The sequence below is a fragment of the Girardinichthys multiradiatus genome, chromosome 2 (genome assembly GCF_021462225.1).
Source record: "Girardinichthys multiradiatus isolate DD_20200921_A chromosome 2, DD_fGirMul_XY1, whole genome shotgun sequence".
NCBI lineage: Eukaryota > Metazoa > Chordata > Actinopteri > Cyprinodontiformes > Goodeidae > Girardinichthys > Girardinichthys multiradiatus.
In genome coordinates, this window is record NC_061795.1 from 50,279,894 (window position 1) to 50,298,576 (window position 18,683).

The 18,683-nt window shown below is 40.0% G+C and overlaps 1 protein-coding gene across 1 annotated transcript in view; it reads right to left on the bottom strand.

Moving 5' to 3' along the window:
- Positions 1-18,683, bottom strand: part of cdh13 (cadherin 13, H-cadherin (heart)) — a 614,670-nt gene that overhangs the window by 229,181 nt on the left and 366,806 nt on the right. The window contains exon 8 of the mRNA XM_047353799.1: positions 17,519-17,697. Within this exon, the coding sequence (XP_047209755.1) occupies positions 17,519-17,697 (179 nt within the window). The remainder of the gene's footprint in view (positions 1-17,518; positions 17,698-18,683) is intronic.

Here is an 18,683-nt window from a genome sequence, read left to right on the forward strand (position 1 = left end):
AGCAATGAAAGCTTAACAATATATCAGCTAATTTAAAGGTAAGACCTGAGAACATGCAATGCTTTGCCAAAGTATTTATGCCTCTTAAGCTTTTGCACATCTCACTTTACAACCACAAAGTTTAATGTATTTAATTGGACTTTTCCATGTCAGATGAACACAAAGTTGAACATATTTATAAACTTGAAGAAAAAAGTGATACATAGTTTCCAGAATTCCTTTGCATGTTGAAGAAACACCACTCAATGTTGTTACAGCAACACATGTTTCTGCAGTATGTCTCTAACAGCTTTGCAGATCTACAGGGCAATTATCTGAAAACAGCACACAATCAGATGGAGAGTATCATGGAACATCAGCTTTAAGTGTTGCCAAAGATCCTTAGGTCTGGACTTTGACTTGGCCATTTTAACACACAAATCTGCTTTGAGATAAACCATCCATTGTATCTCTGGCTGTATGTTCAGGGTGCTTTTCCTGCTGAAAGGTGAACCTCCACCCCAGTCTCAGGTCTTCTGTAGCCTTTAACAGGTTTTCTTCTTGTGTTTAGCTCCATCTATCTTCTAATCAACTCTGACCAGTTTCCCTGTCACTGCTGAAGAAAAGCATCCCCAAAGCATGATGGTGCCACCACCATGTTTTACAATGGGGGTGGTGTGTTTAGAGTGGCATGCACTGTTTTCTGAGGCTCGTATATTTTGCATGTTCGACACAATAGTTATGTTTTTGTCTCCTCTGATCAGAGCATCTTCTTCCACATGTTTGTCGTGTCTCCTCATGCTTCTTGACAAACTGCAATTAGGACGACCTCTGGCTTTCTGTCAACAACGGCATCTTCTTGCCCCTCTTCCAAAAAGAACAGATTTGTCAAGTGCATGGCTAATAGGTGTACTGTGGACAGAGTCTCTCACCTGAGCTGTGGATGTCTGCAGCTCCTCCACGGTTAACATGGACCTCTTGGCTGTATTTCTGATTGAAACTCTTCTTGTCTGGCCTGTGAGTTTAGGTGGACCTCCATATCTTGGTTGGTCTTCAGTTGGTCCATCTTCTTTCCATGTTCAGATGATGAATTGAACAGAGCTCTGTGAGATATTCAAAGTTTGGGATGTTGTTGTAGAACCTAACCCTGCTTTAAAATGAACCTCAACATTCACCCTGACTTGTCTGCTGTGTTCCTTGGTCTTCATGATGATGTTTGTTCTTAAATGTTCTCTAATAAACCTCTGAGGCCAAAAACAGAACAGCTGCAGTTAGACTCAGATTAAATCACACACAGTGGACTCTGCTTACTGATTAGGTGACTTCTAAAGGAAATTGCTTGCACTAAATTTCATTTGGATGTGTCTGAGTAAAGGGGGCTGACCACAAATGTATTACTTTGTGTTTTTCTACCAAAGAAAGTCACAATAAAATATGTTGAGTTTTGTGGTTCAAAAGGAACAAATTATGAAACCTTGTGCAACACATTGTATGTTCTCAGGTCTTACAGTAACCCTCTTTGCTCAGGGAATCCTTAAACTGGCTTTCAATGTATGCCCACTCTTGTATTAAAATAACTTCCCTTTTTTTAATAACAATTAAATAAAATTAGAATCTGTGAATTACACTAAAGGTTCACTTCAGAGGAAGAGCTGTTGACAAATACCTTTTTATTCCCAAGTCAAGGCGGATAGGTTAAAACAAGGGAGGAAGAGAAGGAACGATGAAGAGCAGCAGATGGATGAAATGAAACCCAGTCAAAGAGGGAGATAAGAGAGAGAAAGAAGGGGAGAAGGGGGCCGAGGTAAGAGTGCTGCTGTGCTCTCAGTGCATAATGACAGCGTGGCATCATCCATGACATTACTGAAGGCCTCACTTCCACTTAGCAAAGACATTTCCTTCCAAGCAGCGTGCAGTTGTCTCACCCTTATTATCCCACCCTCGACCTGCATGCCTCACTCTTCTTGTCTCTCTCCTTCATCTGTTCTCAGGGCCCAACCTGCTCTCTTCCACTTCCTCTTTTTCTCTGCTGCCCTTTTAAAACCTCCTCAGGACACAGAAGAAGCCACAACTCTTGACTCCTGAAGATGAATTCTGAATTTTGAAAAGGTCTTGTGTTTCTATTCTGTTTCTATAACAATTTAAATGAGGTAATATTAAAGTGCTGTAAATATTTAGAAACCAGTGGCACTGTGGCTGTTTGTTTGGAGGTTAGGTTTTGTTAAATTCTCACAAAGTTCCGTTACTTCAAATAAGTTATGGTGAGCATTATTCTTCTACTTTATTATAGTCTCTTCCATCTTTTTTTCATCCCATGTTTGGCTGCACAGTGACACAGATGTTAGCACTGTTATGCTGGTTGAGTGTGCATCTGGGTGTGTGCATGCATGATTGTTTGTGTATTTGTCTCCATCTTGCCCTGTGACCCTGACTACTGTGACTAGGCATCAACCACCTGCAAGAATGCCCTTTCCTTTGCCTTTCCTTAACACTCTGGTCACATGCTTACCTGCGCTGTTTGCTCCATCCGATCTTCTGTCCACTGTCACCAGATGTTTGCTCAGGAGAAAACAACTGAGAAAAATGTTTTGTTTTTATTAAGCAACTAAGATAGATTAAGGCTTTTTGTCTTGAGATCTACACCACAGAAATCTGATGATTCAAATTGACACTTCCTCTGCACAAAAACCAACAACATTTTAGCTTTCAATTCTAACCCAGGGTAACCCCAAGAACTCCTTGGAGATTATTCCTGAAGAATGCTTTTCTAGACTCCAATATTAGATTAAATACAGTATTAAAACTGAGTATATGGTATGTACTGTAAAGAAAAATAACTTTTGCAAAAACGTTTCCCAACTGATGGTCTTTAAATTAATAATGGATGATGATGGAACTTTCTGTGTTTCATTCAGCAGTTTGCTTCCTTAGCTGTAGAACTTGGGGAAATGGGACTGGACATAAATAATGAACATTTTAAGCGCTCTGGGATGCCAGAGATCTGTTCCTGCAAACCATTCATAGAAAAGATGATTTAGCTTTTACTTTATGTGATATTAAATTTGACACTTTTATTTTTTACAAAAATAAACAAAATGTTTAGTTTTCTTTCAAATACCAATCTAAACAATGAAAAATAATCCCTTAAAATTGCTTCCTGATTATCTGTGAAATATATGAAATATTTTAGGCCTCATCCTACTTCTGTTTTTACCTCGGCCATAGTTAGAGATTTATCTTGTCATATTTCTGTGCTTTCTTCATTTCATCTGTTTATTAATGAGCAAACAATGTTTTTCATCCTTTTTCTCATTTGTTCGCACAGTGCTGCTCCTGTTTACACTCTTGCTGAATAGAATTCTCAAACTTGTTGTTCTCACCAGTTCTGGGTTTCCATTGACTAATGTTGCTGGAGCTCAATCAAATCAAAAAGAAAAAAAAGATGTGCAATACACACGTTTACTCACAACCCCCCAGGGGCTCAATTTATCTTCAGGAACGCTCAGCTTAAAAAAATAGAAACTCTCTGATTGACACTTCTAACCTTCATTGGAATGTAATCTTCATCTTTAGCACCCAGAGATCTAATTAATTAGGGAGAATCTCATTTCCTCACTAATGCAACTGGACATGAGTATGATAGAGCCGTGAGGGAGGAAGGGCAGGAGGAGGATGAGGATGCTGACAAGTGGAAAAGTTGATGTGGTGGAGAAAATGCAGGTCGCAATATTTCATCAGTGCCTGGGAATGGTGTCTCCTGTGTTCATTTCAGGGAAGAACAAGCGGGTGTGAGGTGCTTGGGTTCATACCAGCTACGTATTGATTACAGCTGCCAGAACTCTGGCTACTGGCCATTGGAGACACTGCAGTAACACTCTTTATAATGGGATATCCTGGTAATGTACTCAAGTGTTTCACTTTCTTCCTGGAGCTGCTTTTCTGGTTTCAAGCCATCATGTAAGAGTGAAACGGATTTTCTGATTGTAATTCCTCCTGTCTTCTCACTGCAGTGCAAACAGTATTCATCTCTGCGAGTCATTTAAACAAACTTGGGTTTCTAAAACAGGAAAATAGCTGGCATCACAATGAGCAAGCGGACTTGTTTCATCAGTGACCTATTCAGCTGCAATAAACATTAACTAGATGTTAAGTGAAACATACAGGTCCTTCTCAAAATATTAGCATATTGTGATAAAGTTCATTATTTTCCATAATGTCATGATGAAAATTTAACATTCATATATTTTAGATTCATTGCACACTAACTGAAATATTTCAGGTCTTTTATTGTCTTAATACGGATGATTTTGGCATACAGCTCATAAAAACCCAAAATTCCTATCTCACAAAATTAGCATATCATTAAAAGGGTCTCTAAACGAGCTATGAACCTAATCATCTGAATCAACGAGTTAACTCTAAACACCTGCAAAAGATTCCTGAGGCCTTTAAAACTCCCAGCCTGGTTCATCACTCAAAACCCCAATCATGGGTAAGACTGCCGACCTGACTGCTGTCCAGAAGGCCACTATTGACACCCTCAAGCAAGAGGGTAAGACACAGAAAGACATTTCTGAACGAATAGGCTGTTCCCAGAGTGCTGTATCAAGGCACCTCAGTGGGAAGTCTGTGGGAAGGAAAAAGTGTGGCAGAAAACGCTGCACAACGAGAAGAGGTGACCGGACCCTGAGGAAGATTGTGGAGAAGGGCCGATTCCAGACCTTGGGGGACCTGTGGAAGCAGTGGACTGAGTCTGGAGTAGAAACATCCAGAGCCACCGTGCACAGGCGTGTGCAGGAAATGGGCTACAGGTGCTGCATTCCCCAGGTTAAGCCACTTTTGAACCAGAAACAGCGGCAGAAGCGCCTGACCTGGGCTACAGAGAAGCAGCACTGGACTGTTGCTCAGTCGTCCAAAGTACTTTTTTCGGATGAAAGCAAATTCTGCATGTCATTCGGAAATCAAGGTGCCAGAGTCTGGAGGAAGACTGGGGAGAAGGAAATGCCAAAATGCCAGAAGTCCAGTGTCAAGTACCCACAGTCAGTGATGGTCTGGGGTGCCGTGTCAGCTGCTGGTGTTGGTCCACTGTGTTTTATCAAGGGCAGGGTCAATGCAGCTAGCTATCAGGAGATTTTGGAGCACTTCATGCTTCCATCTGCTGAAAAGCTTTATGGAGATGAAGATTTCATTTTTCAGCACGACCTGGCACCTGCTCACAGTGCCAAAACCACTGGTAAATGGTTTACTGACCATGGTATCACTGTGCTCAATTGGCCTGCCAACTCTCCTGACCTGAACCCCATAGAGAATCTGTGGGATATTGTGAAGAGAACGTTGAGAGACTCAAGACCCAACACTCTGGATGAGCTAAAGGCCGCTATCGAAGCATCCTGGGCCTCCATAAGACCTCAGCAGTGCCACAGGCTGATTGCCTCCATGCCACGCCGCATTGAAGCAGTCATTTCTGCAAAAGGATTCCCGACCAAGTATTGAGTGCATAACTATACATGATTATTTGAAGGTTGACGTTTTTTGTATTAAAAACACTTTTCTTTTATTGGTCGGATGAAATATGCTAATTTTGTGAGATAGGAATTTTGGGTTTTCATGAGCTGTATGCCAAAATCATCCGTATTAAGACAATAAAACACCTGAAATATTTCATTTAGTGTGCAATGAATCTAAAATATATGAATGTTAAATTTTCATCATGACATTATGGAAAATAATGAACTTTATCACAATATGCTAATGTTTTGAGAAGGACCTGTACATCACTGTCCTGGCATCTGGAGCATGAATTAAAGCCATTTTCAGTGAAAAGAAAACCACATGGATTAGGACTGCATGATTCTAGGTACACATTCAGTTTTCAGTTCAATTTAGTTTTATTTATATAGCGTCAATTCACAACACATGTCGTCTCAAGGATCTTCACAAAGGGTTTGAATGGTGCGGGTTGTTGGGGAGGTTAGAATAAACTACTGAGTATTAGAGTTTGGCCATTTTAGAATGGGCTATGTGTAGGGGCACTAAGTAAAATAATAAACTGATAAAGTTTGTCCACCTAGAGCCCACTGATGGTCATTGTTATACTAAAAACCACAAGGATCAGGATACCTTTCTCTGTCAGACTGATTATAACCATTGGAAAAGAGAAGGGGCCATACAGGTAGCAGAAATGGAGGGTGTGTTTGCACCTCAACCATAACTGAGCCGGTTTAGGCTAAACCTGACTCCCCCTTACTCCATCCAACAGGGAGGGAGGAAGACGGAGGTAAAAATAATTGGAGAGTGTTTTTTCCTGTTGCATTGTGTGAAAGGTGGGTAACTTTAAAATGGGCTAAGTCAATTCAATTTAATCATATAGATTTCAAGTCAGGTTCATACATTCCAATTGATTCTAACCATCAAACAGTTCAGTCAGATTCAGTTATTTATTCAAACACTTTTTCTATCTAAGGAAACCCAGCAGATTGCATCCAGTCAGTGACTTGCAGCATTCACTCCTCCTGGATGAGCATGTAGAGACAGTGGACAGTCACTGGCGTTGACTTTGCAGCAATCCCTCATACTGAGCATGCATGTAGCGACAGTGGAGAGGAAAAACTCCCTTTTAACAGGAAGAAACCTCCAGCAGAACCAGAACCAGGCTCAGTGTGAGCGGCCATCTGCCACGACCGACTGGGGGTTTGAGAAAACAGAGCAGAGACACAAAGAGAACAAAGAAGCACTGATCCAGGAGTACTTTCTATGGGAAGGAAAAGTAAATGTTAATGTTAATTATTTCATATCACATGTACACATGCGATATGAAATAATATTGGTGAGTTTATCTCTCTCTGAGCTGTGGGAAAAATGTCCTTCATGTTTTAAAGCAGAAGAAAAAAGATTAGATTTTTTTTTTCAGGAGAACACATTTATTATTTTTGTATTATTTAATACTGTGTTTGGTTGTCATTTCTGTCATTTATTAGGCTTTTACATATTTTGTAAAATATCAGCTAAGAGGTTGTTTGAGCTTTTTGGGTGTGGCATCATGTTAAAGGTAGTTTTCTCATAGCATTGTGTGTGTGATCAATGCAATGGTGAACTTTACCACATCTAATCCAGATGAATTATTGCAATATTCATCATTCTTGTAAGTAACCAATGACAAGGGAGGAGCTCAGTGCTCCTGGTGGAAGTGCTCCCTTCATGAGGAGCCTGAGCATGTACCGGCACATTGGTATATTTCTCATCTTTAATTATTATGGCCAACAGTAATGCCTGTCTTTCATTCATAGCTCCACTCTTGCTGTACTCAGCATGAATCTGTTGTGTTTCCATGGACTCACTAACAGCTGGAATTATGGCTTGAAGATCCGCCTCAAGTCGTCAGCGTTAAGCCTCTATAAACCCTTACTGTCTTATGGTTTGGTGTGAGCCGACAAACACTACAAACATGCTAAGTAAAATAAACACTCACTGTCGCCCATCATGTCTTCCAACGGTGATTTCAAACCACCGCCTTGGCTTTTGATTTGACCTTTTCCGGTCATTGTGGTCCTAAATATTTTTGTAGTCGTTTGTTAGTTATTGGAGCTTTTCCCTGTGCTGTGGTGTGCCGTAAAATATATGGCTTGTCATTCTCTCCGCTACCTCAGCAAATACTTTCTCATCCCGCTGACATACGGCTGACCACGCTCAGTGAACAGACTGCGGTTCACGTCACATTATGGCCCTCCTCAGCTCCAATAGGACCTGCTGACGAGCAGGTACCAAAAATATCAGTACCGTGCCAGAAAAGCCAGTAATGGAAACAATCACAAAATGGGCTGAGTGGAGTGAAGTTGGCTAAAGCAGAGCCTATGAAAAAGGAATACATAACTCTCAGTTGAAGTAAAGTCTTTTAAAAACAATTCTTTAATTACTTCTAACCATTATTATCATCGACCCTCAGCTTGCTGGTCTTATCCAGGAAAACGACTGATTTAGCAGAAGGATTGAATGTCAGTGCATGGAGGGTCAGGCAGTAAAAGAATGATTGATTATGAATCCTTGTTGGGTGAACTGTTAATAGAAAGTCTTGGTCTGTTTGAGAAGACCCCAGAGTTACTAACAAAACATTTTTCAATGATTGCTCAAGCCAAGAGCCAATATCAGCTGTTGACTGGGTGCCGAGCAGCACAAAAGGTCAAACCCTAGAATCCTGCTGGTCAGATGGCTGGAAGAAGGCTCCTAATTACTTCCAGTTGTAAAAGACATGAACAGCCACAGATAATCATGTTAATACTACAGTTATCAAGGTACAGAGAAGAAGAACAAAGAACAAAATAAGCATAATAATATATTATGAAAATGTAGCAAGAGTTTAGAACATAGAATAGACATAGAATAATAATAACCAAGAATATGTAATTAACTTAGACTAAGGAAGGCATTCTTTTTGTTTTGACATCACAGAGAAAGGACATAAACAGATATTTAAACATTAGTTTTTCTTCAGTTACTCTGCTTACCTTTTGATTTCTAGGATGAAGATGGAACAGTTGACAGTTATTGTAACTACTCTAGGGCTTATTGGTACTGTAGTAACAGCTAGTCATATACATTTTTGTTTATTTGTATTTATGTCTATGTATATTTCCCTTACATTCAGTCAGCAGCAACAATGGAGCATAAAGTCTACATAGGTTAGTAGATAAGTGACAGGAAGATGTGTAAATATGTGTTCCTTTGTAACAGTCAATATATTGTATGATTTTAGCAGCAGTGGAAATAACTTCCTGTACATTCCTGAATTAAATGTTTGTTTAAAGGGAAACCGAGAGACTCGAGGTACTAATACTCAGAAGATCCTTATTTCTCAGCCTTGCAACAGTCGATGCTCAGCTGCCATCTCATGTCTCTGAGAAACAAGTGACACCTTTTTGCTTCATTCAGTAAACCAACAGCATAAACCTCTCACATCCTCACCAGTCTCTGTCTGAATAAAATCGTTGTGGTGAAAAATTCTCACACTGACAAGACTGAAGGTCAACAACACACACGTGACGCTCACAGATACAGTTTGTAGAGAAAACAATAGGATCAACACAAATAAGTTTCTACACACAATAACAGAAAAATCCAGATTTCTAGGAAGAAAACCAGCCGGGCCTCAAGCAGAATAATAATAGAAGACAAATAAAGCCTAATAGAATATTTAAAATAATTAATATATAAAATATTAAAAATTAATAAATATTTCCTGTAACCTGTTTCAGTAGAGATGCACCGTTGCTGCTTTAAATAGCTTTGGTTCATTTTTATCAATGATGAGTCTCAGTTTTTTTTTCTTCTAGACTTCTAAATTAGGTCGACAATAAGTTGTAATGTGCTGACAAAATTCTGAACAAATGATGAACAAGAACTCTGGCTTCACTGCTGCTGATTAAAATCAGTATCCTTTTGCTTAAAACTACTCTCCACCTTGCTGCTCTGTACCTTGAAGCTCTGCCTCTCCACCACAACATCAGCAGGGCTGGACCTTTTCACACTGACCAAATGCTGGTGTTACTCAGTGTAACTGAGGAATCTGAGGACTTACTCCCTTCTCCATAGAAGCATCACCCAGCTCATTGTCTCACACCTTTTCAATCTCCAAATCATAATTGGTGAATAAATGCCAGTTTATAAACTGAAGTGTACATCAAAATCTGTGGTAATGAAATCTTATCAATGTTTTTGGTACGCTGAATTATTTGCATATAAATGACATAATATATTAACTTCTCCGGCCTCTACCTGGGAGGAGTAAATATTTCTCGCTCTGCTTTGTGTCGGTGCTGTGACACAAGGAAACGAGATGCTAATTGAAGAGAGGAAAGCATCTTTATGTGAAGACTGACATTCAATTATGTCTGGGGGGATCAGATTAGGTGGTGGCCCCAGAAATGTTTGAAAGCAACATTTTGTGGAGCAGCAGCTCTGGAGGCGGCAGAGGATGTAATTTGAATAGCTGTTTGAGGCCCACGCTGAATGGCGCTGCTCTGAATGGGATAGTTATGCTATGACCTGCGAGTAATTGGATGTCCACAGTGAAGTGTTGACAGAAGGGGGAGGTGAGGCTGACAGAAACAAAAAGGTAGATGGTAAGGCAGGAAAACAAAGGGAGAAATGAAAATAAACAAGAAATCAATGTGATGAAGAGGCATGGTGAGGTGGATGAAGCTGGAGTGTCGGAGGAACACAGCAGATCACAGCAGTGAAAGTGAAAGCAGTTGTTCTTGAGAGTGGAAACTACTAGTGGCATTCATCAGTCATTCAGCTCACAGGCGTGCAGCCACACCAGCTACCAAGCCAAACAAGCCATTAGACAGGATAAGCTTTCTTATCAGCTCAGTACCATCAGGAAGCGTTCTGTCAAGGTCAGTCCAAACAAACATCAGGTCACTGCAACCACTGCATACGCTCCTGCTGAGAAGAGATCATTACGTGCATCCATTCTTACTGCCACTCTGGATTTATACAGACTCATCGCAAGCAGATAATGTAGTGTAAACATGTTTCAAGTGCAGATGTCTGGAAATATGCACAACAAAGATCATGTAAAGACAGTAACACAGCAACATAAATTAAATTATTAGATGTGAACAAACTAAAACAAAACTGTAAATTTGTGAACAAAGTATCTTCCTGTAAAAGAAAAAGACTGCGGAACAAGTCGATGTTAAACCCAATAAAGAGCTTTCTCACAGCAGACACTTGGACTTGTCTCAGTACATAAATAAAAGGTTTCCTGATGAAGTCTGTGATCAGCTCAGCTCTTTCTTCCTGCTGCTTTCCTGTCACAGCGGACTGCAACACCATCTGCCATTAATACCCGTGTCCTTTATCTTCTGAGAAAAGCGAAATAATCTGCAGCTGGGAAACAAAATCTGCAACCAAGAGTCAAACATCTAAAACTAAAAGAAAAAGAAACTCCAGAATTTCAAATCTTTCACAAACTTCCAGAGTTCTGCATTTATCACTTCAGCTGCAAAAATATTCATGCCCACCTTTTTTTTTACTTTGTTACAATTGGTGACATCATTTGTATTAACCCCCAAGTCAATCATTTGATGGACAACTTGAAGATCCCCAAAGTCCTGCAGGTCCAGCTGCAGGTCTTTGGGGTTTGTCTCTAGCAGCTCTGAAGATCTAGAGATGGAAATTGTTGTCTTTTCTTCTTTGTAAAACATCTCAAGCTCAGTCAGATTGGATGCAGAACATCTGGGAACATTGGTTTATGTCTTGGAGGAGATTCTAATATGGATTTTGGTCTGGACTTTAACTAGACCATTCTAAAACTCAAATATGACCAAGCAAATATTACACAGCTTCCCTGTTGCTGCTGAAGAAAAGCATGATGCTGCCACCACCATGTTTCACAGTGCAGATGGTGTGTTTAAAATGCGTGCACCGTTTTCTGTGGCATGTGTAGTTTTGCATGTACACAATAGTTCATTTTTTCTCTCCTCTGATCAGACCATCTTCTTCCATGTGTTTGTTTTGTCTCTTTCATGGCTTCAATGGCTTCTTCTTGCCCCTCTCCTAAAAAGGCCAGATTTGTCAAGTTCACAAATAATGGTTGTCCTGTGGACAGAGTACCACACCTGAGCTGTGGATCTCTGCAGCTCCTCCAAGGTCACCAAGGGTCTCCTGTCTGCTTCTCTGAATAATGATGCCCAGCTTGTCAATTTAGGTGGACATCCATGTCTTGGTTGGTCTGCATTTGGTCTATCTTCTCTCCATGTTCAGATGATGGATTGAGGAGAGCTCTGGGAGATGTTCAAAGCTTGGGATGTTGTAGAAGCTAACCCTGCTTTAAACTGAACCAGAGCTGTCTCCCTTACCTATCTGCTGTGTTCCTTGGACCTATGATGCTGTTTGTTCTCTAATGTTCTCTAAAGAACCTCTGAGGCCTGAAACAAAACAGCAGCATTCAGACTGAAAAACACTCTATTTACTAAATAGATGATAAATGAGGGGAATTAGTTGTGACTAAATGGGGATGAAAACAAATGCACGCTTCACTTTTCAGATTTTTATTTGTAAAGCGTTTATAAGCCATGCATAATTTTTCTTTTTATTTCTTTATGCACTATTTTTGTTGGTCTGTTACATTAAATCCCAATATAATATTTTGTGGTTGGAATGGGACAAAATAGGAAATACTTTTGCAAGGTTTTCTTTTTGTGCCCAAAAGGACGCACCTCAACAATGTGTTTATGTGAAGATCTCCCTATATGACTGATATCTTAATGCACTTAAACACAAGCACAGAGAAGCTTCCATTTCATCCCCATGTAATTCACCTCTGTAGGACACGGAGGAGAACGGAGGGGTCATTCAACTCCATCGATTAGCCATCCACAGCAGTGACTGCTTCCAGATTGGCCAGAGCACATTAGGGAGTCAGAAAGTCACACTGCCATTAGCAGTCTGTCCTCTCTGGTTACAGCCTGTCTGCATACAAACACTCCTTGGACTTAAATAGATTACAATGATTGGTGTTTGTCTGGCACCAAGAGATGTGTTTGTCGAGAAATGTGATCCTTCCATCACTGCACATAAACGTCACATTTATTTAGTATTATTTTTCATTTACTGCAGGATTTTATCACCTAGAAAAACTTCCTATTTCTGTGGACTCAAGGTAACCTTCCAACATATTTGATTATGACTGTAAAGTAGTGAAAAGTATATGTATGATAAGAACACAGGACATGAATACAAGTAATGTTGTGTCAAGACTTCATACTGAATCATAAATATTATTGGATCAGACTCAGAGAATTTCTTGGGAGACAGAAGGAAGTTTCACATCTCAGCAGCCTCGGATGAACCAGTGAGGATGTGAAAAGGGAAGGAAACTGATAAATCAACCAGCTGAGATATGTTTTTATTTTCAGAAATCACAATCTGCAGGAAGATATGCTCAGTGTGAGGAACATCTGTCTACATCTGCCTGAACTGTTCATCAGCATACTTCACTTTAGCATAAATATAGTTACTGCCCCCATTCAAAGACATGCATTTAGTTGCACAGAGGAAGAAATTTTGTTTGTGTTGAACTCAGCTATTTTGGTGCTAGCAGAATATCTGCAGCACACGTGTTCAGGTTGTGTTCTGTATTTGTGGGTTTTTAAAGTTAAGACAAACTTTATTTAAAGGGTGATTTTAAACACGGAAGATTGATCGTAACATGCCGTCCGCGCTTATGCATTTTAACCCTTTTATTGACAGTATTTTAAAGGTGTGTGTTTGATTCTGGTGCTAAGCTATCAGCTTCTTTGGTTAGCTTCAACTGCTAACAGGTAAGGACACGTGCTGCTGCTAAATAATATTAACCCAGAAAGGTTTGGCTCTTTTCCAAAATATTCCCTTAAATATTTGACCATTTCCTTAATAATATTTCTTTAAATATTATTTCAATAAATAAAGGCAGCTAATTAGACGCCGTTGAGAAATGATCATCCAGAAGGTTGGTTTTATTCAGCAGATCATTATTTAAAACATTATTTTATTAAAATAATATTTTACCTGATCTTTCATTGTCAATGGTTGTCTAAACGTTTGCTGATTATTTCCTAAGTTAGTTCCAATACTAACTTAACTTAATTTCCAGATTCTTCAAGATAATCCTTGGTTCTCAAACATAAACATTGCATGGTAATGTTGCATCACTCTTTTTGGTCATAATTTCTAATCATCTTTAATCAACTTGTTTATATTGTACATAGTCCATTAGTCTTCATTATTCTTTAATTCTGCTTGGTAGTTTAGTTGGATTGTTTTAGCATAGTAAAGAGTTTGTTGATTGAAATATGTTTGACTTTGAGTTGACTTATTTTTGTTAATAAATTCTTGTATTTTAAGAAATTGTGTGAATTCATTCCATGTGTGCAGAGTTTATGCTGTTCAATAATGTCAGAGCTCGTCTCACACCTTTCTATTTTGTCTTAATACCATCGCCTTACTGGGCTGGTATTCACAGGACAACCCATAACAGACCAAAATATCATTTGATAAAATATTAAAATATTAATATTAAATAATATTCTTAGATTCATAATCCTAACATGGGATAGAATTATGGTGTCATGTTAAAGTCAAATTTATGAATTTGTGCTGAAGTGAGGGGGTTTAGACGTAAGAGGAAGCAATAAGAGAGTCCAAAAACTCACTCACCTCTGGTTTATTTTTTGAAATTACAGAAATAATGTGTTCTGGCTGGAAATGTGCTAAAACTCTGGGGATGTTTGTGAATAGCCAGCCCACTTGGAGCTGAGGGAATAGATCCTGAATATGAATGAATCATAAGCTGAGCTTTAGGCTTCTCAGTGGCCAAATCTTTAAACATTTCAACCCAGCAGGGGTCTGGTGTAACAATTCCAACCTAGCCACAGTGCTCTGGTGTTAGGGAAAAATAAATGTCTCCTCCCTTCCCTTTTATCACACTTTAAAGGTGTTTGAATTAAAGGTCACTCATTCCTCAAACAAAGCTTGCCAACACAAAAGATGAAAATTCTCAAATTTCATGCCACTGGTTCTTATCTCCATGTTGTATTTCGACACATTTCACACTAAACTGGATCTAGCCCTTTTTAATTAAAATAAACATTCAGGAGTCAAGACATCTTTTTTAAACAACTGCATACTGCAAAATAAAGTTGGTTTTAGTTTTAGTTAGAGATGCAGTAAAACTGGTTTGGTCAGTTAGGATTAACAAGATTTTTTTTTTGATAAATGTAAAAAAATGAGAGATGGAGAGTTATTGGGACTTGGGTCAGATGTTTTGGGTCTCTGAAGCATCTCACAATAGTCTGCTGGAACTTTGGCCCATTCCTCCTGACAGGACCAATGTAACCGGGTCAGGATTATGAACCTCTCTACTCACACACACCTTTTCAGTTCTGCCCACAACGTTTCTCTGGAACTGAGATCAGGTCATTGTCATGGCCACTTCAATTCATGGACTTTGTTCTCATTGAGTCACTTTTTAACTAATCTGGTGGTATGCTGAGGTACAGGGGTTAGACAATGAAAGTGAAACAGCTGTCATTTTAGTGTGGGAGGTTTCATGGCTAAATTGGACCAGCCTGGTAGCCAGTCTTCATTGATTGCACATTGCACCAGTAAGAGCAGAGTGTGAAGGTTCAATTAGCAGGATAAGAGCACAGTTTTGCTCAAAATATTGATATGCACACAACATTATGGGTGACATACCAGAGTTCAAAAGAGGACAAATTGTTGGTGCACGTCTTGCTGGCGCATCTGTGACCAAGACAGCAAGTCTTTGTGATGTATCAAGAGCCACGGTATCCAGGGTAATGTCAGCATACCACCAAGAAGGACGAACCACATCCAACAGGATTAACTGTGGACGCAAGAGGAAGCTGTCTGAAAGGGATGTTCGGGTGCTAACCTGGATTGTATCCAAAAAACATAAAACCACGGCTCCCCAAATCACGGCAGAATTAAATGTGCACCTCAACTCTCCTGTTTCCACCAGAACTGTCCGTCAGGAGCTCCACAGGGTCAATATACACGGCTGGGCTGCTATAGCCAAACCTTTGGTCACTCATGCCAATGCCAAACGTCGGTTTCAATGGGGCAAGGAGCGCAAATCTTGGGCTGTGGACAATGTGAAACATGTATTGTTCTCTGATGAGTCCACCTTTACTGTTTTCCCCACATCCGGGAGAGTTACGGTGTGGAGAAGCCCCAAAGAAGCGTACCACCCAGACTGTTGCATGCCCAGAGTGAAGCATGGGGGTGGATCAGTGATGGTTTGGGCTGCCATATCATGGCATTCTCTTGGCCCAATACTTGTGCTAGATGACCGTGTCACTGCCAAGGACTACAAAACCATTCTTGAGGACCATGTGCATCCAATGGTTCAAACATTGTATCCTGAAGGTGGTGCTGTGTATCAGGATGACAATGCACCAATACACACAGCAAGACTGGTGAAAGATTGGTTTGATGAACATGAAAGTGAAGTTGAACATCTCCCATGGCCAGCACAGTCACCAGATCTAAATATTATTGAGCCACTTTGGGGTGTTTTGGAGGAGCGAGTCAGGAAACGTTTTCCTCCACCAGTATCACGTAGTGACCTGGCCACTATCCTGCAAGAAGAACGGCTTAAAATCCCTCTGACCATTGTGCAGGACTTGTATATGTCATTCCCAAGACGAATTGATGCTGTATTGGCTGCAAAAGGAGGCCCTACACCATAGTAATAAATTATTGTGGTCTAAAACCAGGTGTTTCAGTTTCATTGTCCAACCCCTGTACATTGTCCATTAGGAAGAACCATTTGTGTCCAAGCTTTAATGTCCTGCCAGAGGTCTTGAGATGTTGCTTCAACATTTCCAAATAATGTTGTTGAAGAGCATCAGTCCATCCTGCAGCAAAACAGCTATAGGATGATGCTGACACCCATGTTGGGATGATGTTCTCGAGCTTACAACCCCTCCCGCCCCAATGTTGCCTTTTGATACATCTACAGGTGTGCCTCCATTCAACTTAAATGTTCTGAGGCTAATAAAGCCACCAAAGATGCTATGACCATGTCTTTGGTAAAGCTTTTGGGCACAGTATCTTAGTGTATGTAAACCTCTCATTACTCTGACATTTAGCAAATAGAAATAAACTTATTAATCCTAAAACACAAAATGTTTCAGCTCATTTTATGTCAGACAAGCTGAAAAAAAGGAAAATTTTACTTTTTAGACAGTTTATGTAAATATCTGGTTTGAACTGGATTTTAAGGCCAAGAGCAGGTCCACTATTTTGACTTTAATGCACTTATTTATGTCATAATTTATTCTAAAATCACCACGCTACAGCTTTTGAATAATATGTCGCCTCATGTCACCACACAAAAGCAGCTAACAGTGCTGGCTGTTATGATTACATCTCATTTCATTGTACTTTTAATCAATTAGAGCTCTATTAACCAGTTTACGGCAGCTCTGAGATTGGCTCATCAGGGCACTTAGCCGCCATGGTTCCAGCAGTTCCGGATGGCAGGTTTTCAGCCAGGCTTGTTGGACAGCACCAGGATCGACGGATGAGTGTGTATCACCTCAATTAAACTGTTCGCTAAGTGTCTAACAACAGCTAATATTCCTCTTCCACCAGCGAACCCAATCGATGTTCTGGCATTCGTCACCCTGCCAGAAAAGCAATCATCCCATCGTCTCGCTCGGGTTAGAGGTGTAAATGGAGAGACGCTCATCTGGATTCTGCTCGCTGGATCACACCAGTGCTCCTTCACGCAAAGATACACAGGACTATTTAAAGGTGGCTCACTATGCTCACACACACATAATGCATGCATACACTTCACTCTTCAGTCTGCTGGCCTAAAGATGAGCCGGGAACACCAAATGTAAGGGATGCTGTTAGAACTGTTGTTGACAAGTGTAATCCTTCTGACCATGCTGCACAGCTTGAAACCCACACTTTGTTCACCCTCTGATAGGACCACCCAGTTCAGAATGGGACCGCTGAGTTAACCCACCTCTCTGTCAAGCAATGTTGGAGAAATGACGGTAACGATGTCGCCTCTCTCTGCATCGATGTAGAACATGTTGGGTGAAGGTTTATCTGGCGACTGTCTGATGATGTTGTAGCGTAACGCAGCGTTATCTGTGCTGGGGTCGTCTGCATCAAACGCCGTCATTGTCATCACCGTGGTTCCTAAAAGAAAAACAGAAAGGTCTAAAATCCAAATTCAAATATATTTAGTTTGCGGAATAGAACATCATCGTTTCCACTGCAGGAACGAGAACCAAATCAGATTACTGGTGTAAAAATGTAACCCAGAACAGCCCTGGTGGAGAGCTCGTAGTCCTTGGATGAATCTTGAACCAAGGGTAGAGTAGAGAGTAGTGTTCTCCTCAAACTCATTTTTCAGGGATTTAGACTGATCTCAGAATGTTTTACAATGTTTAGGTTATAAGACCTGAATTAAAAAATCACAACACAATTGGATTTTTTAAATGTTAACTAATTTAGTTTTGAAAGAAGCAGAAGCAGCAGCTGTGTGTTTATTGCAGTAGTCTCCATTCCGCTGAGTCAGGGTGCATGGTGGACCATTTTGTGTGCATAATTTTAGGACATTTTGATTACTTTATTCAACAGACTCATGGTCCACAAGAAAACAACAACACGACATATAAAAAGAGAAGAGAGAAAAAAAAATATCTACATAATGAGACTTTTTTTATTTTAGCTACAATTTTTAGATTTCTGTTTTCTGTATTAAGTTGATAGAATAGACATTATTAAACTCCCCCATTATATTGTATTTGGTCCCGAAATCATCTCATAATCCTATTTCATCTACATCTTTATTAAAATATACTCCAATATAGCAAAGGCAGTATAGCATTGCTCATATGCATCTCTGTACCTTTCCTCTAATGTCTGACAGTGGTTCTGTTCTCAGATAAAAAGTGCTCATACAAAGTCCAGAGTAAATTCCTGTGTGTTTATTGTAGGTTTCTTCAGAGGAGTTGGAGGTAATGAGGAGCAGAGAGGTGTGAGTGTAGCTCCACTCACATTTGCACTTCAAGGTGACCCATAAATGGTTAAGTAAACTGGTAATTCTTCCGATACAGAATAATTACACAGTCCTTTCTCCTTCATTACCTGTACTCAGTTCCACTTCACACCTTGAAAGC